This window comes from Sminthopsis crassicaudata, chromosome 1 (genome assembly GCF_048593235.1).
Source record: "Sminthopsis crassicaudata isolate SCR6 chromosome 1, ASM4859323v1, whole genome shotgun sequence".
In the NCBI taxonomy this organism is placed as follows: domain Eukaryota; kingdom Metazoa; phylum Chordata; class Mammalia; order Dasyuromorphia; family Dasyuridae; genus Sminthopsis; species Sminthopsis crassicaudata.
In genome coordinates, this window is record NC_133617.1 from 76179617 (window position 1) to 76204492 (window position 24876).

General features: G+C 39.9%; 1 protein-coding gene across 2 annotated transcripts in view; it reads right to left on the reverse strand.

Moving 5' to 3' along the window:
- BOP1 (BOP1 ribosomal biogenesis factor) overlaps window positions 1-24876 on the reverse strand; it is a 77955-nt gene that overhangs the window by 37303 nt on the left and 15776 nt on the right. For both annotated transcript variants that reach the window (XM_074262820.1, XM_074262811.1), the window contains exon 3: window positions 7568-7663. In XM_074262820.1, the coding sequence (XP_074118921.1) occupies window positions 7568-7663 (96 nt within the window). The remainder of the gene's footprint in view (window positions 1-7567; window positions 7664-24876) is intronic.

A 24876-nucleotide genomic window follows, 5' to 3' on the forward strand; every position in this document is an offset into this window, starting at 1 on the left:
GAGAAGGGAGAAGCAAAGGAAAGATGGGACACCCGTGCCTCAGTTTCTCTCAAAAAGTAAAAGAGTAATCCTTACTGCTGATGCAGCTGCCTTTCCTTCTTTCCTTCTCTCCCCCAGCCCCCTTCCCTGGGGGTCTGAGCAGCTGGATGAGATCATGTCTGTGAAAAATGCTATAGCTTTGTGGGGAGAAGTGTGAGGTGGACGTAAAGAGACAGGGAAGTGAACAGCTCGTCTCTGCTACGCAAAAACTCCAGTCTTTATTGGTTTTTAGGCAAAAGGACCAAAAGATAAAAAAGGGGTGTGGAAATGAGGATTGGATGACTGTTCTAAAACCAGGATACAGACAGATCATCAAAAGGGCATTCCAGCTCCCTTATTTTTAATCAAAAGGATTACCAAATACCAAACTCCTTCTTAGTCCTAAACAATTCTAGAATGAAAAGAATGGTAAGGGGAGCTAGGGGAGAGTAGAGGTGTCCACACTTTTGTTGTTCATGTAACTTTATTATTAGAGAGTCAACTTGTAAAGTCATAACATGGCATCTGCTTCTGAGCAAGCCAAAAGTCTATTAAGGGTTAAGGGGAAGGAGAAGGCAAAGAGGTTTCCAAATTGAGGAAAAGGTCAGCTCTGGCCTCCTAAAGGCAAAGAGTTTTGGATGGGAGACCCACACAATTTAATGATAGCTAGAATTTCCATTCTTCAACTCTGAGAGGCAGTAGGTTCCCTCTATTTCCCTCCCCCCTAGTGAAGGGAAGGAGATGAGTTCCTACTGATGTCATTTCTTCCAGAATAACACACACACACACACCACTCCAGCCTTCCCCAGCCCCACTGCCAGGACTCTGGGTATACTGTGGGCCAGCCAGAGTGTCAGCAACACCTCCCTGCTAATGGCTTCCTTTTGCTTTGGGGCCCCATCACCACACCCCACCTCTCACCCTTTAGGACCCCACAGACAGAGCTGGAAGGTTATAGAGTAGGGGGGAGGGAGGGGAGATAGGTTAAGAGGAGAGGCCAAGGGGCCTGGAATAGTAGTGTGGCCGCTCCCCTTCCTCAGTGCCAGCAGCCATCCCAAGGCCAATCTGTTTTTCCATGCAATTGTGCCAGCCCGGTCTAGTGGGGAAAAAGCCAGCTCGGCTGCCTGGCTCAACTGCTCTAAGAGGGGAGTTTGGGAGAAAAGGAGGCTCCGTGCCAGGGATGCAACAGGAAAAGAGGGGTCTGTGACAAACCCACCTTCCTCATCGTCACTGTGCCTCAGACTGGGAAACGCATCCCTACAGGTGTACAAAGGATCGGCCCCCAGTACATATGGTGGGCTCCAACAGAGGCTGTGTTCCGACATATCACACATAAGGCAGACATCCACACCAAATGGGGGGCTCATACCTCTGAAAAAAGAGGGAAAGTCCGCATACTTGAATACACATGCATGCTGGGCAAAAGGAAACTTTCCATTCTGGCCCCAAAAGTTGGCAAAGAAAGTGCTGCTGATCTGGGCAGACTGTTTAGACCATCCCTCTCAGACTGCATTAGTTCTTTTTCCTCCCACCCCCAAACTAGGCACCCTGTATAAGGCAACACCCTCCCTACCATCCCCCAAACATTCAAGCCTGAAGCTCAGTTTAGGCAAGGGAACAAGTCATTTCTGTCGCTTGGACATGTCAGAGGAGAAGTCCTGGGGATAAGGAGAGATGGGGCCACTGAGAAAGGAATATTTATTCACTCCCTTACCCTACTCCAAAGTTCCAAGGAGACTCAGAAAGGTTTTGCATCCAACAAAATATTATATCTCTTGCCTTCTAGGAGCTCACCAGAGCCCATTAATTCTGTGAGAGGCTTTTTTGGACAGTTTTAAGGAGTCAACAGAAGAGTGGATACAGATCTAGGCTGAAAGTAAAATACCTGATTTCTACTCAGCTCCACCACCTCTTATTGATGTGATGTAGGGCAAATTTCTTCTCTTTAGGACTCAAAAATTCCTGAACCTATAAATTAGAGGGTGACATAGATGTTTTGAGGTCCCCTCTTCTATGAAGTCCTCTGGGAGGAGCCCAAAATGGCAAATCCATCTCTTGCCTCTCCAATCAGATTCAAAGTTCCTTGTGGGCAAAGATCATTCTCTCTCATTACCCAACTAAAAAAGAATTCAGGAACCATGTATTGCCAATGTTTGGGTAAAGAACAAGATTTAGAACTTTAAGGAATTTTAAAGGTTATTCAGTATATCACAAGTCAATTTAAAGCTAAGGAAATGCGCTCAGAATGTAATATGACCAGTGATCATATAAATAGTGCTGGGATTCAAATCACAACTTTTGACTTCCAAATCATTGGGTTTGATCTCACTATCACTGATTGCTCTTCCCTGCATTCTCTCCCCTCCAAAACTCCAAGGAAGAGGTACCCCACTGCCTCTGGCCTGACAGCCACTACATCAGTATAACTGTGGAGAGATTCAATGCTACAGTAAAGAGTCAACTTAGAGACGTGAAAACATGCAGGCAGCCCCTGGAGATGGTGGGTGGCTCATCTGGAAGGACCACTCTAATTCCTGACTGCTCAGCTCCTGAAAGCTGAGCTCGGACGCCCCCTCTATCCTTCGGTCAGCTGTGTGGCCACAGGAGGTGGGAGGTACAGTGGGAGGGAGGCAGTGTTGGAAGAAGCAGGCAGCCCTGTGAGGTGCACTCAGCACACTGTCATTCATTAGCATGGACATATGGAATAGTCATCGTGGGAGGAAGCAGACCCAGGCAGCCCCCAACCTGTTTCCTCCCAATGCGGCCATGCTGCACCACCAAGCAGCTCTCCCCCCATCCCCCAATGGGCAAGGAGATCAGACAGTAGGGCTCAAGGGGGGAAAGAAGGGGGACAGATAAGAAAAGAGGGGCTGTCTAGGGTCGAGCTAGAACTCTCACACCCCTGACCAAATTCTAATACAACTCCCACCCACCTTCTCACCTCCACACTCTATTTGCTATCATCATTGATTTTATAAATACAAAATATAAAAAAGTAGCCGACAGGATGTGGCTGCTGACAGCCAGAGCCCTTGGGGTGGGGGGAGGTAAAGAGCCGCACCACTGAACTCGTTCCCTCCCTCACCCGAAGCGCGCCCGGCTGCTCCCGGCCAGGAAACCAATTTATTTTGTTTTGTCTCTGTTCTCTGAAGGCACAGCAGAGACCGGATCGGGCTGACAGCCAAGGCTCGTGCAGTCGGCTGCCAAGTGAACAGGAGGACAAGCAAAGAGGGGAGGAAATGGAGTTTGGAGAGGTGGGGGTGGAGATGAAGACTCCTCCTCTTAGCCTCCATATCCCAGGAGAAGAGAAAGATTAGGACTTGTCAGAGAATGACTTCCTGACTCAGTCAGTGACCTGATACTCTATAAGTCCTAGGGAAAAAAAAAACAGCCACTTGGGCTCAAAGGGCTACAAAGCAGGTCATTTTGCCCTACAAGCACTGGAATAGGAGAAAAGTAATAATTGATAAAATGTAAATCTTGATCTTGGAGGCAGGAAAAATAGAGCAAGTCCCTCCTTAGGGAAAGGTCCAATAGAGTCCAGGTTCTTCCCAAATATGTAAGGACTACAAATCCCAACATGCAGTGCAGCCTGAACTGCAGCCTGACTTAAAAGGAAAGCACTTTTCACCTCTTAGGTAGGGCAGACAGTACTACCATTAGCCATAGGAAGAAAGGGGAACTAGGGAGCTGGCTCCAGTTTATGTAACTGTGAGTTAGGATACTGGTAGAGGCAAGCAATGTATGAATATGGTGGCATCTTTCATCCCTAAGATTTCACTCAGAAATAACCCCAAAGAGAATTCTTAATCAATAAAAGGCTGCAGCCATCACAAAAAATACTTTTGCTTTCATGAATTGGAAAAAAAAAATTAGACAAAATCAATATAGCAAGTGGGGGGAAAAATCTTGACATCAAATATCTACAATAAGTGTATGGTATCCAAGATATGCAGTAAATTAACAAATATTTGAGACAGAACCATTCCTCAATGAATAAATAGTCAAAGGATATAAACAGTTCTCAAAAGAATTACAAACTATTAAGGACTGCTCCAAATCACTAAGAAATGCAAACCAAAATAACTCTGAGGTTTCATCTTTTTATTCTTTTCACTCAGAAAACTGGCTGTGATGTCAAAATACAAAAGGGCGGCAGGAAAATAGCCACACCATATAATATGCTATTGGTGGAATATTCTGGAGAGTAGTTTGGAATTGTGCTAACAAAGTGCCTAAAACATCCAAATGCTTTAACCCAAAGAGCTCGATACTAGCCACATTTTTAAAGAAAGTCAAAGACTTTGACTCATATACTCCAAAACATTCATCCCTGCACTTTTTGTGGTAGGAAAAAAAAGCCTAGATGCTCACTGGATATGAATGTAATACATTATCAATATCCTGCCACCTCCCACAGAAGTTGGGAACTAGGGATGTGGAATACTGCACATAGTCACAGATTCAGCTAACGGTTGGTTAATTCAACTGAACAGTTTTTTTCCTTCATTCTTTTTTCATCTTTTCTATAAAGGATGGCTCATTGAGTAGGGGCAGAGGGAAGGGATAAATTTGGAAATGAAAATGATAGAAACATAAGAGATATTAATCAAATAGGATTTTAAAATGTAAACAGTAAAGCAATTCTCTAAATGAGTAACAAAGTAACTGGAGACTGCCTCCCCAATTCAAAAGGGGACATGGGTCTTCTTTCCAACCACTCTGGAAGTCTCTGATGTCCCCGGCTCCCCACATTACTCTCCAAGGCCATCTCTGTGACAGAGTAGGATATATTTCCCTTGGGACTCTAACTGTCCTGATATCTCTGTGATCATGCCCATCATTCCTTACTGTCTATCTTAATCAAAGCCTTCCTTTAAATAGCTTCTTACTTGATCCTACACAATATCTTAGTGTTCTTTGTTTTCAGTTCTTGCCTCCTCTATCCAGAGATTCTAAACTCCTCAAAAGGCAAGAGAACAGTGAAAAGAACTGACTATGGGTGATCTTGAGTAAGTCACTTACCAACCCTGGGTCTCAGCTTCTCAAATGTAAAATGAGAGGGTGCATCTGAGTGGCCTCTGTGAGAGAATATGTCACATAGGGTAAGAGGCAAATAAATGCCCATTGGACCAAATGGAGAACTGGAAAGGCTACTAGATACATTAGAAACATGGCTGCAAACCAGGAGGCAAGCATCAGCCCCACAGAAAAACCCCCAGAGGTTCCTGTCTTGAGATAGAAGAAGGCGGGAAAAGGGGAGGAAAAGCTCATGAAAGCTATTGATGTCCATAGTTCCTGCATGAGCCTCCCTGCTGGAGGATGCTACCCCACTGGCTGTGTAGAAGAAGCCTGGAGAGTCTTCCATGCAAAAGCCCTTGGACAGCCCCCCCCATCCCCCCGGTATGTCTGAGACATTACACAACGCACCGTTTCTGCCCTCATATGTTTCCGCAACTCCCAAAGCTTTATTCCAGACCTAGGGGCAGGAGAGCCCTAAGCCAGAACACTTATTCAAGCTTAGCCCCTAGCCCCACCAATAACACTTCCCACGCCAGTGCTAGCTTCCCAGGGTGAGCAGCAGTTGCTCGGCTCTCCTACAAAGTCAGCCCACGAACTTGATGGGTGGCTTCCAGCACTCTCTACCTCCTTTCTTTTGGAAATACCATGAAGACCAAACCATTCTGATCTGATTCTCACCCCTACAGCCTGCATCACACTGTCTGGTACCTCGAATGCTCCATCTACTCCAACCCTTCACAAACTTTCAGTAAAAGGCATCCAGAAACCCCCATAATCTTTTGGGCAGATGGCTGGTGTGGGAGAAGGCAGCTTCTATTACAGGCCAACAGAGCTCCAGCGCCAAGGGATCCCCTTCAGTGCTTGGTTATTCATGGAGAAGCAGCACCAGAAGAATCACAAGTGATCCATGGGGCAGAGCCCACCCTTCCAGGTACTGAAGACAGAAGAAAAGAGCCCTGGCCATCACCAGACTAATTCCATAAAGTGGGCTGTGCAGTTAACAAGCCACTTGGTACCTGTAACTCATGAGCCAACCCTGAGGCTAGCAGAGGAAACTAAAACCCAATGGCAAGTAGCTAGTCAGACAGCAAGGACCAGATTAGGTCTCCAGATCTTCCTTCTCCAAAGTTCTTGGGTCCTTTTTTTACATCCTGCCCCTTTTCCTCCTACCCTCCCTCCCTAGTCAGTCCCAGTCTGTTGAGGGCCCTCATGGGCAGATCTCAAGAAGGCAGGGCCTACCTGAATTCTTCTTCAAGTACACTGCAAATATATTTCCTTTCTACAACATTCACTTGTTTGTGAAGACAAGTTTGATAAACACTTCTGAATAAGGAGTAGTAGAAAGCGAGGTCCCAGGTCCATCTATCAAGAGAACAATAATTCAAGGCCTAATTCCAGCCCTATCTCCTTTAGAATGCCTTTCCTAACTATACCAGCTCACACTGACCTCTCCCTTCTACCAAGTATTATTGCATTTATCATCAAACCTAGCATTTGATCACATATTCTTTGCTGTGGATCTTAGAGCATCAGCTCCTCTTGTTTGACCTTTGGTTTGTCTAATTTCCTCCCCTGACAAACTCTCTTGGTGCCACACTGTGGTACAAATGGTACCTGAGAGCTCAAAAGCCATGCCAGTAAGATTCAAGCTCTGGAAGGTCCTATCGAGCTAAGATTTCTTTGGCCCAAAGATTAGCTTCCCTAAGTACAAGAGGTATTGGAGCCACCAAAGGATACAATTTCTTTTTAAACCACAACTCGCCAAGAGCTATACAATATTCATCTTATTGTTTAGGGATTATTATGAGTTATGTCTCTGTAGGAAGTACTCCCTGATGAAACCAGGGAATACCATGTATATCAAATGGTCTACTCAGACAAATTATGAACTTCTGGAGGGAAAAGACTGGGTCTCATACTTTTTTTTCTTCCACATGCACACAGGAAATGCTCAATAAATAGTTATCTATTAAGTTGTCTTGTTCAACTGCTTCATGTTTGTCAGTCTTAACTCTCCCAACTAAACTATGCAAGAACATTTTGAGAGCAAGACTGTATCTTTTGCTTCCTTTGAAATATCACAAAATTGTAAAGTGCAAAACAGAGCAGGCCCCAAATTCATTCTTATTGATTAACTTCCTAGAGGAATGATTTCAAGATGGGACAAAGTCCTTGGACCCTCCTCAGCTTCCTCCCATGACAAGATGCACAAGTCCCAACAAAAAGCTATCATCTGCACAGACTAATTTGCAGCTAAACCTGTGAAAGAAAACACATAATCAGTATCACTTCTAGAATTGCCAAGTCAGCTCTGATGGCCTGGGGGTAGGCAGACTTGCTCTCAAAAAGAAGACCCCATCCAATATAAAGGATCAAATTATATACAGGAGAAAGCAAAGCACAGGACAAGAATCAATCCTTAATCCAGAAGCAGAAAGCAAGAAGACTCGCATCACATTTGTATGTCTCTCCTACTCACTCTAGCTCTGGGGAGTCACCTTACCCCACCAGATCAACAGAAGCCTACCTCCTCATCGGAGCTGTCCTCCGCATATTCATCTTCTTTCTTTGGTTCATGGCTCTGGTTACTGGCTTCCTTGGTGTTCTGCAAGGTGGTCTCAGCCTAAGGACAAACAGGAATAGATTAGCTCATCATAAACAACATCTAAAACGACATTCACTATTATCAAATGATCAACATGTCCCCAAGGACTTCTCTCTGCATGGGGGGCATGAATAAGTAACTACTGTCTTGGACGAGATGGTATTCCCTACAACCAGTCCCTAGGCAAGGAGATCCATGGGATAATTCCTAACACAGGAAAACACAGTCCCCAAATGCTACTGAAAATCAAGTTTCTGGGGACAGCAAGGTCACTTGAATGAATTTTAGAGTGTGCAAAGTTTGGAAAGGTAATTTGGGGCCAGGGTGTGAAGAACTTTAAAAAATAAATACAAGAGTCATTGGTATTTACTGAATAAAAGAGTGGTGTGGTTAGACCTGACTTCAAGAAAATCACTTCAGAAGCTGTATGGTGGTGAATGGATTTGAGATGGGCAAGAAGGCCATTGGTAGGAAGCTACTGCAACAGTCCAGGAAGAAGCCAGAAGGGCCTACAGGGTAATGGTCCTGTATGTAGAGAGGAGATAGGGGCAAGAGATATTGTGAAGATACAAACCTAATAGGTTCTGCCACCTCCTTCATGGGAACAAGAGGATAACCCCTAACTGCTGAATTGCAAAGTGAAATGGTGTGGGGCTAGGGCTGGTTAAGTAACAAAGCAGTTCAACTAAGGGCTTCAAAATCCTGCCCCCCCTACTTCCCCCACACACTCTAGTAACTTAAAAAACGGCTGTAGGGATGCTGCTCCAATGGCCCCCACACATCCACCCTACTCTGGGCTCAGACCCAGGAGGGGAAACTGCGGCCCCAAGAAGGGGAGGAGGTAGGAAAAGGGTTGGGGGGGGTGTTGGAAAACAACAAGGAAGGAGAGAACCGCTAAGATACCAAAGCCAACAAAGAGCTGCTTACATATCACAAAGCAAGGAAATATCACGACTTCCACCATTACTATTTGTAATCCTCATATTTTCAGAACCTTGTTTCCACTTTATCCTTGCAGGGATCACCAATTCACTGGTGTGATCAAGAAGGTGATACCCACATCTATATTGTGGGGGCATGAAGGGCACAGAGAAAGCTACTGGCCTTGGTCAAGAAAAAACTTCCAAGGAAATCCTTTCTGCTTTGTCCACCTTCCCAAGCAAAGTGAATTTCTCTCTAGCTCAGTAAGAAGGGAGTCTAGAGAACCCCCTGCTTCATCAAGATATAACTGCAGACAGTTCCACTGTGGGGCAGAAAACAGAAATCAAAAGGTTTAGGTTTTCTTTACAATAGAGATAGACAGCATTATCCTAGGCAAAGAGAATTAGGGGCTGGAACTGACACCCTTTCGCCACCTACCACACCCTGTCTGGTCTATGCCAACAGCCACTACAGCAGGTCAATGAGTGGGCGCAACACAGCATTCAGATCTTGCCCTGGAAAACAGATTCTCCCCTCTCCTCACTCCCTCCCCCATCCCCATCCCTCCACTGGGGAGGCACAGACCAGATCAAGTTTACTGGAGAAACTGGGGAATGATGGGAAAAACAGCCCCCATCACTCATCCCCCAGAGGGAAGTAAACTTGTTGCTGTGTAAGGATCACCTTTTACTCTCTCCAGCCAATGACCATGTGCCCCACCCCCCACCTAATGTAGAGCACTGCACCCTATATCCTTTCTGAAAAAACAAAAGACTTTGTAAAAAACAAAACAAAAAAAAATTTTTTTTTAATAAAGAAAAATGAGAGATGAGTTTTTTTGGTTTTTCTCCAGGCAAGAAACAGAGTGGAATTCAGTTTCCACATCTCCCTTCCATTTCTCCTTTTCATTTGTTCCTGCCCTGTGTACACAGGAACTTCCCAACTAAAAGTGGGTCAGGACAGGCTTGGGCAGCACCTCAAATCAAGAAGGTTGACATTCAGACAAATCCCCTGACCAGGTAGTTGTGTCTTTCAAGTAACCTGATGCCCAGAGACAGAAAGATGACGACAACCTTCTGGTTCTTGCTCTCTCTACCATTACAGCTTAATGGTAAGTTACATATCCCACTGTGAGTTAAGTCTCAGTTACACCAATACAAAGTATTATCATGTCCAAGAAAGGTCAATCAATCCAAGGTCAATCTACAGTAGAAAAAAAAAAAATTTAATCCTAAGAACACTCATAATTATTGAATCCATGGGGACTGTAGCTGTTGTATTCTAGGGAAACTATGCTGGGCCAGATTCCTGGCTCTAAACTAAGAAATTTCTTCTTCCTTCAATCTCAGTTTTCCTATAGGTATTTGCTCTGGTTTTGTGCTTGTCAGAACATTTAAAGCTTGGCACTTCAATTAACTGATTCATTCAGGAGTCCTCTGATGTAAACTTCTCTTCTCAAAGCTCTTATTTATTACTTTAAGGCCTCAATGATCAAAGATAATACTGAATAGACATATCTGATAAGTCTAGATTAAAGGTGAAAAGGACTCAAATGCAAAGTTACATGTAAAATTCATATAACTTGCATTCCTTTGAAATCCAGGAAGAATCTCTAGAAAAGAAAACTAATATAATGATAATTTGGCACTATATTTGAGAAAAGGTATAAACAAGAGAATTCAGAACCACCCTAGTATCTCTCCCCCCCCCCCCCCGAGGCTGGGGTTAAGTGACTTGCCCAGGGTCACACAGCTAGGAAGTGTTAAGTGTCTGAGACCAGATTTGAACTCGGGTCCTCCTGAATTCAGGGCTGGTGCTCTATCCACTGCGCCACCTAGCTGCCCCCCCCACCCTAGTATCTTTGCCAAGAAAATACCAAATGAGGTTATAAGGAGTCAAACATGACTAAAAAAGACTAAACAACAACAAAGAGTGTTCAGAAAAGGATGAGATGGATGCTGAGTTGGACTCAAGAACATTGAGGATGAATAGAAAAGAGTAGCACAATATGGTAAGAATCTTATCAGAATTATTAAAGCCCAACAGGATGAGGCTTGCAATGAATACGAAGGAAAATGTAAAAGAATTTCTAAGCTATGTTGGGGATAAAGAATGGGTTCCAGGAGGATGACTATTAAACAGGAGGCTAGAATAGTGACAAGAGATGACAGCAAGAGTGAGATGAGAAGGACCAGGAGATTATTATATACTTCAACAATACTACATGAAGATCAATTCTGATGGACGTGGCCATCTTAAACAATGAGATGAACCAAATCAGTTTCTATAGAGCAGTAATGAACTGAACCAGCTACATCCAACGAAAGAACTCTGAGAGACGACTATGAACCACTACATAGAATTCCCAATTCATCTAATTTTGTCTGCTTGCATTTTGGATTTCCTTCACAGGTTAATTGTACACTGTTTTAAAGTCTGATTCTTTTTGTACAGCAAAACAACTGTTTAGACATGTATACATATATTGTATTTAATTTATACTTTAACATATTTAATATGTATTGGTCAACCTAACATCTTAAGGGGGGGAGGAGGAAAAAATTAGAACAAAAGTTTTGGCAATTGCCAATGCTGTAAAATTACCCATGAATATATCTGGTAAATAAAAACTTAAAAAAAAAAAAAAGAAAAAAGAAAAAAGAAAAAAAAAAGAGATGACAGTGAAAAGGAGAAACAACAGAACCTTTTTTTTATCATTTTAAAAGAATGATCTCTGTACTAGAAAAGATAAAACAAAAATGGAAACAGAAAAGGAGCATAAGTATACTCCCCCTAAAAAACAAAAATATAGTTAGGCTGAATTTGGTTGCTGTCAGTGAGTTTAAGTCACTGGCTCAAACAAACTACATCCTACAACAACACTATAAAAAGTGACAGGTGTGACTGCTAAGGGGCTCTTAGTAATCTTTGAAAGACTCCCAAGTCCTTGGTCTTAAAAATTTCCTAGTCACATTCAAAGCACCCACAACACGTAGCAGAAGGAAGGAACTCAGGATACTGGATCTCCTTCAATACTCAGGAGAGATACTGAGGGTTCTCTCTGCCTAGAGTAATAAGCAGTAGAGTGAGCTAAACACAGAAAATTCAATAGAGCTGCAGACTGCATATGGTCCACCAGAGGGCAGCAGGACAATCCAAGAGCTGACCAATGAAAACTCAAGTTAGCTGATACTTAAGTATTCTTAAGTGCCGACTGGCAGATCTTCCTTTGCTGAATTCATAGTACTCACTGGGTTATCAATCATACACTTTTTTGTAATATCCCCCATGCTGTCTTCTTGGACTATTATTTATCTTTTTGCTTATTTGTCCCCCTAACTAAGACTTAGGGCAGAAGCAGGATCCCATATCACACTATCATACACAGCACAGTGAATACAAAAAGTGTCAGTGTTAGAAAGGAATATTCCACAAACAACGCCTGAACAGTGTAAATCAACCATACATTAAACTACTTTGGCTGTTGTTCCTTCCTGCCTCTCCCTCTGCCTGGCATTGCTTCCATTTAAATCCCCCTAAAAGGAAGGCATTACCAACCTTAAAAAGAAGGAAGCCATGAGGATTAGAGCACTAATTGATATCACAACTACTACTAAAGGTTCAAATGAGCTTACTTGAAGAGCTCCCCACCTTTCTTATTCTCCAGTGTTCCCTCCACATCTATTCTGGGCTCAGATGTGGTGTTAAAGGGAAGCTATGACAAAAGCAATGCAGCTAAAATCGGAAGAGAAGCAAGTAACTGGGGAAAAAAAAAAATCTTTGCAGCAAGTTTCTTTGGTCTCATTTCCAAACCACGAAAGGAACTGACTCAAATTTTTAAGAAGAGCCTTTTTCCAAATGACAAAGGGTCAAAAGATATGAACAGATAAAAAGAAAATCCAAGCTATCAATACTCATGTGAAAATAGTTCCAAATTATTATTAGAGAAATGCAAATTAATGCAATTCTAAGGTTCTACCTCATATCCATCAGTTCCCAAAAAAGAAAAATAACAAATATTGAAGGGGCTTTAGGAAAACAAACTCACTTACACACTGTTGGCAAGGAAGTGGGTAAATTCAAATAGCTGACAATTTGGAATACCATGCCCCAAATGTCACTAACCTGTGTATTACCTTTGACAAAGCAGTTTCTCTACTATCCACAAGGGAAAAAAATGTTTACAGAAGCTCTTTTTATGCTGGTAAAGAAATGGGAGGGATACCCACTGACTAGGGAATAGCTGAACAAATTATGATATGTAAATGTAATGGAATACTACTGAGCAATTTAAAAAAAAAAAAAAAACCCTACAAAAGTGATGATTTCAGGGAAGCCTGGGAAGAACCTTACAAACTTATACAGTGAAATGAGCAGAAAAGCAAGAGAACAAGTTATTAATAAAACACAAGTCACTTTGAAAGACAAGAATCCTGATCAACAAAATGAACAATTGTAATTCCAAAGGACCAATGATGAAGCTACCTCCTGACAGAGAGGTAATGTAATGTACTTAGGGTGCAGAATGAAACATTTATTTTTTAGATATGCCCAATTGGAAAATTTGATTTTGCTTAACCATGCATATTTGTTACAAGGCTTTTGTTTTTCTTTCTCTTTTTAACTGAAAGGTTTGGATAGGGTGGATAGAGAAAGCCAAACAATAAAGATTGGTACATTTAGAATTAGAGATTAGGCTTAATCTTTCAAAGTTTAAAGTTATACTATGTGTTAGACCAAAATATTCTGTATAGCCAGCTAAATAATTTAACTCATTCATATTCTCCCAATCACTCCTGAGATATAGGAAAAGAACAAACTTATTCTCTTAAATTTCCAAAATGAAATCTCCCAGTGAGATTGTGACTTTCTCCTGATCTCACAGAAAGTCCAAGAACTGGCCACTGGACTCAGGCCTCATGAATGTTAATATAGTAGCTGCACAGCCTAGGAGCTAAGGATTTCTTAAGCTTTTTCCACTTGAGATCCCTTTTCACCCAAGAAATTTTTTATATAACCCCAGAAACATAAAATATAAAATAGATATAGTAATCAAACATTTACTGATAATAAGTCACACTTTCACAACCCCCACAATGTTACATGACCCTATATGGAATCATGACCCACAGTTTAGGAAGCTCTGGCTTAGGGTACACTGTGGAATCGAACTATCATTAAAAAACTAACTAGCTGTGTGGTCCCGAACAAGTGAACAAGTCACTTAGGCTTAACTTGGGTAGGCTTCAATCTCTTCATCTGTTAAATAGGAGAAAGAGCAGAAACCAGAGAGAACTTTTAACAAATAAGATCAAATGTAAAGTACTTGACCAACTTAAAGCACTTAAAGTCAGCTTTTATTATTATGCTTCCAAGACCTTCAAATTCCCTCCTCTTTAAATCCCAATTTCTCAGCTTAAACTGAAATATACACACATGATCTCACTAGATCTCCCTCCTAAGAACTAAAATTCCATAGTCCACTCACACTCACATACAAGTAAGGTGTAATATAGACCTGCAATTAGAACTAAGTTTAAATCTTGGTTCTACAACACATACTAAGCATATAACTAGGGCAAGATAATAACAATATTAATCATAGTCTAACAACTTGCAACAATTGAATTAAATTAAATTAAATTAAATACCCACTATGAGAGATTGGGTAGGTAGGTAGCACAATGCATGGAGTGTAGGCCTGGAGCCTGGAAGCCATCTTCCTGAACCCAAATCTCCCCTCAGACACTTCCTAGCTATGTTAACTGGGCAAGTTACTTAATCTTGTTTGCCTCAGTTTCCTCATCTGTAAAAAGACCTGGAGAAGGAAATGTCAATTCACAAGAACACACCAAATGGAGTGCTGAAAAGTCTACAATTAAAAAACTATGAGAGAAGTTGAGTATATACAAACACATATATGAAAACAGTCCCTTAGTTCAAATAGTTTACATTCTACATGTCTACACTGAAGACAATGATATGCACTCATAGAGGGTCAAAGAAGAAGAGAACAAGCAATAACAACAGAAACCAAGAAAAAGCCTAATGGAGGAGGTAGCATTTGAGCTGCCTTGGAAAAGAGATTCTAAGAGGGAAGGTGAAACATGGGGTACAGTTTGTCAAAAATTAAAAAAAGAAAGAAAAGAAAGGAAGGAAGGAAGGAAGGAAAGAAGTAAAAAGGGAGGAAGGGAAGATAGGAGGGAGGAGTACAAGGAACAGCAAAGTGAACTTTTTTTTAGCTGCATCAGAGAATGCATGACAGAAAGAAATTAGAAAATCAGTCTAGAAACACAAGTTAGAATCAGATTGTAAATGAATCTTCCTAGTGCTTGTTTATCTATTTTGTACTTCCTAATCATACTTTAAGAATGGATAATGCTTTCCTAAACACTTTCACACATATTATCTCATTAAATCTTTTTTATAATGTCTTGAGGCAGGTTACTTATTCCTCTTTCTTGACACCTGAGGAAATAAAATAAATAACTTGTCCAGTAACTCAGAGTTTATTAGTGGCACAGTTAAAATGAGAACCCAGGTAATTTGGATCTCTTTCTGTTACACTGACTACTCCCTAAATGCAGTCTCAGAAAACCTGAATTGAGAGAATCCTTGGACACTAACTTTTTTAAGCTCTGTGACTTTGGGGCAAGTCCCTTAGTCCTATCTCAAAGAGCTGCTGAAAGAATGATATATATATGGTTAATACTTTTTAGAAATGGAAAGTACCATAATGCCAAGAATAATCCCATAATAAGGATAGTCTTAGGATCTTGACAAATTCTCAATTAAATATGCTACTTTTAATCACTTTGTTCAGTAGCTGTCAGAAATCCAGTAAAACAAAGTGAAGAAGTTGTATTTCTAGCTATTTTTTCACAAGTATATTGCAAAAAATATCCAGACCATTGTTAAAATGCTCTGGGCAAAACAAAAGAATCTTAGAAGGCTTCTAAGCAAATTTATAACTCACCCTGAGTTCCCTCTAAAACAATCTCAACTTTAATAAGTGGTTACTCAGTCTATTTCCCTAAGACTTCTAGGGCAGTAAATCCATTACTTCCCAAGGTACCCATCTCATTTTTAGAAAGCTCTAATTTTTATTTTGTGTTGCATGAGGTATTTAAAAATAATTGTGGGGGTACTCCACATCTGACAAATATTAAAAAACTTGGATCAAACTTTCTATATAAAATATGTAAAGGATAGTATGTGAAACTATGATCTTCACAACACAGAACCTATTCTTTTTCAAAGCATTAAACAAATTCAACATGTCAGTTTCAAAAGTTTCAAAGTATTCCTATATGCTTGTGTTTCCCTATGAACTTCTGTTCTTTTCTATGACTTTATAAAAAATTGGTCAATGGCCTTTCTTTCTTTCTTTTCTGGTATTACATTCTGCTCCTCTCTCAAATCCCCTCAAATTTAAAACAAAATCCTCTTTGTGATTAAGTGTTGTCAGGCAAAACAAATCCATGCATTGGGAGAGACAAAGAGGGAAGGCAGAAAAGAAAGAGGAAGGAGAGAGAAAAGCATTTAATAAATACTAAGTACGGTTTGGCACTATACTAAACACAAGGGATATAAATATAAGCCAAAAAATCAACAATAATCCATGTCCTCATAGAGGTTGCCTTCTTGTGATGAGGATTATATATAAATGGAATATAAAAAACAAGGTCATTCATGATAGCATAGCATGGATGTGTTAGAGAACAAGAGTACTTCAATAGAGGCAAATAAGATCAAAATCTATTAGAACCCATAGTGGTGATAGGGACAGAATCCAAAATTCCAGGGAAGTGAAGATAATGGTCTGTGTGGCAACTGTATTGTGTGGAGATGGCCCTAAAGTGTCACGACCAAAAAAGTATCTGTCATTCTGCATCTCAAATCCCTCAAATCATCACCCTGACAAGAAGCAGTTAGCAGACTTCATCATCAGACCTCTGGATAACAATTTATCATTCCATTAATCAGAATTCTGAAGTCTTTCAAAATCATTTTTCATTACAACATTGTAAAGACACTAAATAAATTATTCCCTTATTTCTCCTCATCTTACTTGGCCTCAGTTCACAAAGGTCTTCTCAAGGTAGAGCAGGAACTTGCCCCATCTCTCCCCCAAACTATTCCAACTTCCTTTAAATAATGACTCTAAACAAATTTTAGAGCATCAGAGTCTCCAGCTGAAGCCAACTTTTAAAAGCTAAAAAAAAAAAAAAAAAAAAAAAAAAAAAAAAAAAAAGAAGAAGAAGAAGAAGAAGAAGAAGCTCAAAGAAGCTCAGCCGAAACAGTCTGTGATACTAGGGTGGGAGTCCTGGGGCCGGGTATACTGGTGGGGCCTTGACCCCCTGCCCCACCTCTGACTCAGAGCAGGGCTGAAGGCTTCTGAACCAGGGGACACCAGGGAGGATTCAGCAGGTCAGTGGAGAGGGTCTGTGGCAATAGGGTATGCAGTCTCTGTGCAGGCCCAGTCAATGGAGCCCCAGCCCCAGCCAGAACACAAGATCTCACAGCCACAGTGGGGCTGGGACCCTCCTCACAGCTCCAGGGCAAAATAAAGGGCTTGTAGTCAGATTCCTAGAGGGATCTCTGAAAGCAGCTGCACCAAACCCTGAAGCTTGGGACAGGGCATCCTAATATCCTGTTAGCTTTAACAAAGAGCTAAAAGCATAGTAATGGACTAGGAAAATGAACAGAAAACAGAAAGCATCCCCGACCTTTGCAAGCTATTATGGTGACAAGGAAGATCAAAACATATATTCAAAATTTAATAACAAAGTCAAGGCTTCTTCATTCAAAGTATCCAAAAAAAAAAATAAGAAATAAGCTCAGGCTATGGAAGAGTTCAAAAGGGATTTTCATAATCAAGTAAGAGAGATAGAGGAAAAATTAGGAAAAGAACTGAGAGTGGTACAAAAGGAAATGTAAAAAGCTAATGAGGAGAAAAATGCTTTAAAAAGCAAAATTGGCCATTTGGGAAAGGAGGTAAAAAGCTCACTTAGAAAAGTAAGTCTTTAAAAAATAGAATTGGGTGCAGCTAGATGGCATACTGGATGCCTGAGCACAGGCCCTGAAGTCACAAGGATCTGAGTTCATATATGACCTCAGATACTTAACACTTCCTAGCTGTATGACCCTGGGCAAGTCACTTAACCCCAATTGCCCCAGCAAAATAAATAAAGTTGAGTAAATGGAAGCTAATGACTTTATGAGAACCAAGATATAAGAAAGCAAAACCAAAATTGAAAAAGGAGAGAAGGAGGAAGGAAGGGAGGGAAGGGAGGAAGGGAAGGGAGGGAAGGGAGGGAGGGAGGGAGGGAGGGAGGGAAGGGAGAGAGGGAAAGGAGAAAGAGAAGGGAGGAAGAGAAGGGAGGGAGGGAGGGAGAGAAGGGAGAAAGAAAAGAGAGGGAGAGAAGGGAGGGAGGGAAGGATGGAAGGGAGGAAGGGAAGGGAGGGGAGGGAGGGAAGGAGGGAAGGGAGGAAGGGAAGGAAAGGAGGGAAGGGAGGAAGGGAAGGGAGGGAAGGAAAGGAGGGAGGGAAAAGAGGGAGGGAGGGAGGGAGGGAGGGAAGGGAGGGGAGGGAGGGAGGGAGGGAAGGGAAGGGAGGGAAGGGAGAGAGGGAGGGAAGGGAAGGAAGGTAGAGAGGGAGGGAAGGAAGGGAGGGAAGGGAGGAAGGGAGGCAAGGGAAGGAAGGTAGAGAGGGAGGGGAGGGAAGGGAGGGAGGGAAGGGAGAGAAGGGAGGGAGGGAAGGGAAGAAAGGGAAGGAAGGAGGGAAGAAGGGAGGGAAGGAAAAAAAAAAGTGTGAAATATCTCATTGAAAAAACAACTGACCTGGAAAATAGATCAGGAGAGATCATTTTAAAATTATTCATTTACCTGAAAGTTATGCAACATCTTGCAAGAAAATCATCAAGGAAAACTGTCCTGATATTCTAGAACCAGAGGGTAAAATAGAAATTAAAAGAATCCACTGATCACCTCCAAAAAGAGATCCCAAAATAAAAACTCCCAGAAATATTATATTCCAGAGTTCCCTGATTAAGGAGAAAATATTGCAAGCATCTATAAAGAATTCAAGTATAGGGGAGCCACAGTTAGGATAATACAAGATTTAGCAGCTTTTACATTGAAGAACCAGAGGGCTTGGAACATGTTATTCCAGAGAGCAATGGAGCTAGGATTGCAATCAAGGTTATTACCTACCTACCCTGCAAAACTGAGTATAATCCTTCAAAGGAAAAGATGGTCCTTCAATGAAGCAGAAGATTTTCAAGTGTTCATAATGAAAAGACCAGAGCTAAATGGAAAATCTAATTTTCAAATACAGGACACTGGAGAAGTTTAAGGAGATAATCTTTACTATCATAAAGGACTTAATAAGGTTTATCTATTTATATTCCTAATAGGAGAATGATACTTGTAATTCAATGGAACATTCTTATCATTAAGGCAGTTCAAAGGAGTGTATATAGACACAGGGCACAGAAGTGATTATGAAAGAATAATATCTTTTTTAAAAATGACGAAATTAAGGAGTGAGAGAGGAATGTACTGGGAGAAAGGGAAAGAAAGAAGTGAAATGGTACAAATTATCTGCCATTTAAAAAAAAAAAGGCAAAAAAGCTTTTACAGTGGAAAAGAAAAAAGGGAGGGGAGAATGAGGGAGTGAACCTTTCTTTCATCAGAATTGGCTCAAATAAGAAATAGCAATGTACTCAATAGGGTTATAGAAATCTATCTTACCCTATAGGAAAATAGGAAGAGGATGGGTGATAAAAAAGAGGGCAAATTAGGGGAGGGAGAGGTCAGTAGCAAAATACTTTTGAGGAGGGACAGGGTGAAAGGAGAGAGAGAATAAATGGGGTGGAAATACAATTAGCAATAGTAATCGTAAAAAAGAATTTTCAAAGAAAGATTCTCTGATGAACTATTATTGTTCTCTGGAAAATGATGAGCAGGATGTTCTTAGGAAAAAACAAACCTAGAAAGTCCTCCATGAACAAAATGAAATATATTGTATATAAAGTAATGGTGAATTTCTAGGATGACCAGCTATAAATGACTTGGTTATTCTCAGTAGTACAATCATCCACACCTACTCTGAAGGACTTATGATGAAAAATCCTATCCATACCCAGGAATTGATCAAGTCTGAATGTAGATCAAAGCATTTTCTATTATTCTCTATTTTTAACTTTATTTTTCTTAAAGGTTTTTATTTTCATTAGGTTGGGAGATTTATGGAGGTTTCCCCCCCACAATTTGATTTTTATGGAAATGTTTTGCGTAACTTCACATGTATCCATAAGGGAGAGAACCCAGAACTCAAAAATCTTAAAAAACAAATTCAAAAAGATTTGTTTTGAATATAATAGGGGGAAAACACTAAATAAATAAATAGTTAGACAAATAAATGAATAAAGGGGGAAAAAGAGGATTTTATCAGATTTTCTAAATTTAAATTTTTACATTTTATATTTTTAATTTTTTAAAAATATAATACCAATTTCTAAACTAGACAAGAAAAAAGCACAGAGGTGAAATATTGGTCAATGTCATTAATAAATTTTATTTAATAACTTGTAATAAAATCCTATCAAAAAAATTTTTTTTAAAAGTCTTCTTAGGTTTCCCTGAATCCATCCATTTGATCATTCCTTATAGTACAATAATAAAGTCCTAATGTTAGGAAGGTCTTCCTTAAATTGAGCCTAAATCTATCCCTCAACAACTCCCTTTATTATTTTTCATTCTGTCCCTTCAGAGTCAAGCAAAACACTGTAAAATCCCGCTTCCATATGAGACCTTCAAATACGTGACAAGAGTTACAATATAACCTTTTCTAAGCACAATCAGTTCCTTTAATGGAGTCTGATATTGAACATTCTCATCAATAAGAACCCAGAAGTCCAGAAGGGAGAATTGACTAGGCCCAAAAGATACAACTCACATGACAAAGTAGAGAGCCAAACCTCTTTCTCCTGTGATGTGCTAGAGCACCACTGTGGGCCTCAGTATCTCATCTGTAAAGAGGGGATGATATGATTTGCAGTACCTATCCCACAGGATTGTTGTAAGGCTCAAATGAGAAAATGGATCAAATTGCTGTACTGCTTTTAAAATCACTGTGTGGGTCATCACTATCAAGGACACATAGGCCAGAATTCTGCTTGGACCAGAGACCACACTGCAGCAGGAACCACAAACAGCTTAATTTTCAAACCTTCTTCCTAAACATAGCAATAATTAATCACTGTCAAAATTCCATCCTATTTAGTTTTTATTCAAATAAGTTGAAGAAAAGTCAATAAGGATGTTTTAGCTGCTTCTGCTTAACAACATTTGCATAGCACTTTTGAGATCTGTAAAGTACTTTCCATACAATATCTCATTTGAACACAATCCTATAAAGTATATTAATTCCCACTTTACAGATAACTGAAGTTAACTGAAACTCTTAGGTTTACAGGGTAAGACAGAGAAGAGTGCATACTGTCATATGTGGGTGTATTTTCTATACTTGGTAGAATACAATTCATGATGTTGAAAAGTGTATTAAGATTTCTACTTAATAACTCCTTCTGCTAAACTCTGAAAAATCATGAAAATGAAAAAGATGGAGTTTCCCATTCTCAAAGCTTACAATCTAGCACAGAAGAAAGACCTGGAAAAATAACAGTACATGGTTATGTGGTACATAACATAATTGTACATATACAGTACAATTAAGTAAGAAATACAAACAACATGCTTTTATATGCTCCTAATCCTGGACCGCTGGGAGGCTAGATCCATGCTAAATTTATGCAATGGTATTTTAACTAACCAGGATTACTATACAACAACTTTTTAAATCTTTAGTCATTGACTTTTGTACCCACAAAAGGCTACTTTTCAAGTTTTTTTCTCAATCTCCCAACTTCATTCTTATCTGGATTATTTTAGGAGTTGGCCTCTGGGCCAAAGTATTGAGAAAATCAAGGCAGGAAAGGCAAGAAGTAATGAATGATTAAGGCAAACCTGACAAAAATGCAGAAGTCTGAAAGTGAAGTAAGCTTTGGGGAGAAAATAATGAATTCTGTTCTGTTGAATATAAAATGCCTCTGGCACCATTTTATTTTATGTTGTTAGCATTTATATAGTACTTTAAGATTTGAAAAGCCCTTGGCTTATGCTTTCTCATTTGATCCTCACAACAATCTTGGGAGGCAGATGCCATTATTATTTTTCTTACAGATAAGGAAACAAGGCGAGTGGTTAATGATTAAGGTCACACAACTCATATGTGTCTGAGGTAAGATTTGTACTAAGGTCTTCCTGACTGCAAGTCCAGTTCTTTATCCACTTCACTACCTAGCTCCTCAGGCTGAAATGTGTACTAGACAGATGGTGATGAAAGATCAGTGTACCAGATATAAATGTGAAAATCTGGTCATCGTGTGCATGGAGATGATAACTGAACTTGAGGGAAGTAATGAGGTCACTGAGAGAAAGAAAAGAGACAGCACAAAGCTTTGAGGAACACTCACAGTTAAGCTATTGAAGGAAACTAAAATAGAATGGTCCATAGGTGGGAAAACAAAAAAGAACCCCCAAACTCAGATCAACCAGAGTAACCAGAAGGAAAAAAGAAGTCAACACTGTCAAATACAACAGTAAAGTCAAGAAAAATAAGTACTGGGACTGCTAATGATGTGAGAAACAAAAGATATCAATAAAAAGTTTAAAGTAGGGATCATGAGTAACTTTGAAGAGTGTTTCTGGTTAAACAATGAAGTCAAAGCAAAATATAGCAATAACTATGCACCATTTGATTATACTTTGTATTGGGTGGATTAAAGAGAATTAGAATAAGTAATCTAGTCATAAGGAATGGGGAATGGGGCTTGGATAATTGTCTACAGGAGTTCAGAATTACTGGAATGTATAGAGTATGACCATGGGCTAGTAAGTAATCATTAAATGATGAAAGGCAGTCTCCTCTTCCCAAAAGAGATTAGAGATCAGGCAGAAGACATATAAAAATAGGAGACAGAAGGCCAAGGGGTCAGATGGAAGGCCCCCATTTCTCTCCTAGAAGATGACGGAAGACTACCCAGCCTGCCTCTCCTTTTTCTTACCTCACTCACATGACAAAATCTTGATCAAAAACAAAGCAGATAATAATCTTGCCTTTTTGATAATTTTATCCTTCCAAAGGCAGAGGAACCAATAGAAACATGTCATGGATCTGATTCTCACTGAAAGAAAGAACTAGGAAATTATGGAAATCCTAGATGGAAGTCATCATATTCTCCTATAATTTATGACAGAGAAAGAAAGGCTATCTGGACATAGTCTAGCATGCAGTCTAAATTTTGGACAATGATTTCAAAAGTTTCAGAGGAAAGATAGATAGGATTCAATCAACTAAAATGCTGCAAGGAAAATCAGCCCAAGATGAACGGGAGATACGATTCCAATGAGGAGGGAAAATGGGATTTATCAGAAGAGAGTGATATAGATTTACAAAAACCTTACCAATCATAATAAAACCTTTAAAAAAAATCAAAAGACTAGAATATAGAACCAAGGTCAAACATCAAAGCATGAATACAAAAGAATAGTAATGGTCCTATACAAATAGTATCAAGAATTATAAAGTTCAAAACGATCTGAGGCTAGTAGAAAAGCAAAGAACAGTTATTCTTAGCAATGTGAGGAAAAACAAGGAGAAAATGAGAAAAAGAGACCTTTGCTCCTGGTGGATAGGACAAAAACAGACAACAAAGAAGTCAGAGTTGTTCAATTGTTACATTTCTTCCAAGAAAAATAACTTTTGAATTGAAAATGACAGGCAAAATGGTACTAAAAGGTCAATTATCCAAGATAAGTTTAGAGAGACTAAGAGCATTAAGTTGCTCTTGACAAACTTCAAATGACCTGGCTCAGATGAACTACATCCCTGGGACACAAATGAACCAGCAGGAGCAAGAGATGATCTACCGTTACTGATACCTGAAATTCATGGAAAATAGGAGTGGTACTACACAAGATTAGAGAAATGAAACGTACCAATTGTCACAAAAGAGAAAAGGACACAGTGATTAAATAATATTCTATTGTTCATCATCATTAATTTGTTAATCAACAATTAATAATACTTTATTAAATGTTTGTTAAAATAAAATTATTAAACCTATTATGTGTGAGGCACTGGGCTAAGCTAAGGATACTAAAAGAAACAAAAGTCCCTGTCTTCAAAAGACTTTACAATCTAAAGGACTGATTAACTGATTGATTGCAAGTTCAATGAATCAGCATCTTGATGTGGCAGCTAAAAAAAATCTAAAGAGATCTTGGTGCTGTGGTGGAGAGGCAATACTTTCAGAAACAGGGAAGTGATAGTCCCACTGTACTTTGCCCAGATTCAAACACATCTCAAGTACTGAATTAGCTTCACAAATTAAGAACACTGCTAAGCTGGAAAGTGTTCAGGAGATAAAATAGGATGATGAAGGGCTTTGAGTCTATGCTGTACCAATTAAAAAGCATTTAAGTGCCTCCTTAAGGTAGTATAGTGGCACTGGACTGAGTTCAATTTAAGTGTAGAGTCCTAGATATGTCACTTAACTTGTTTGCCTCAGTTTCCCCAACTGTAAAACAAGGATAATAACAGCACTAACTTCACTGAGTTATTGTGAAGGATCACAAGAAGAGAACATTTGTAAAGTGTTTAACACAGAGTCTGGAACATAGAAGGTACATAAATGCTTGGTCATGTCTCTTCTCCCTCTTTCCCTTCCCTATTACATGCCAACTGTTAACAGCAGGTTCTGGACTAATGAGAATTGGATGAAGGAAGAATGGAGTTTAAGTCTGAAAAGAAAACTCACAAATGACATCTTAACTATCTTCAAATTCATAAAGGAGGGATTATAGATTTGTTCTGTTTAGCAGAATAGTGGGTAGAAGTTACAAATGGTAAATTTAGGCTTGTCAGGAAAAACATTTTGAAAGATAGCAGAATGGCACTCTTGAAAACCTTCAAAGAAAAGAAAAATGACCCCATCAGGTGGACTAGATATGATATGAGGTTCTTTCATTCCTGTGATTCTAAAGCAGGAATGGCTAAACAAATGGTAGTACATAATGAAAAGGAGTATCACTTAAATTCAAGAAATTATAAATCCAATGAACACAGACAACCACAGAAGATTTACATAGATGCAAAGGGAAGTAAGCAGATTCAAGAAAATACATAATGACAACAATGTAAAGTGAAAGAAAAAAATAAGGAAAAAAGATTCTATCTCCCTT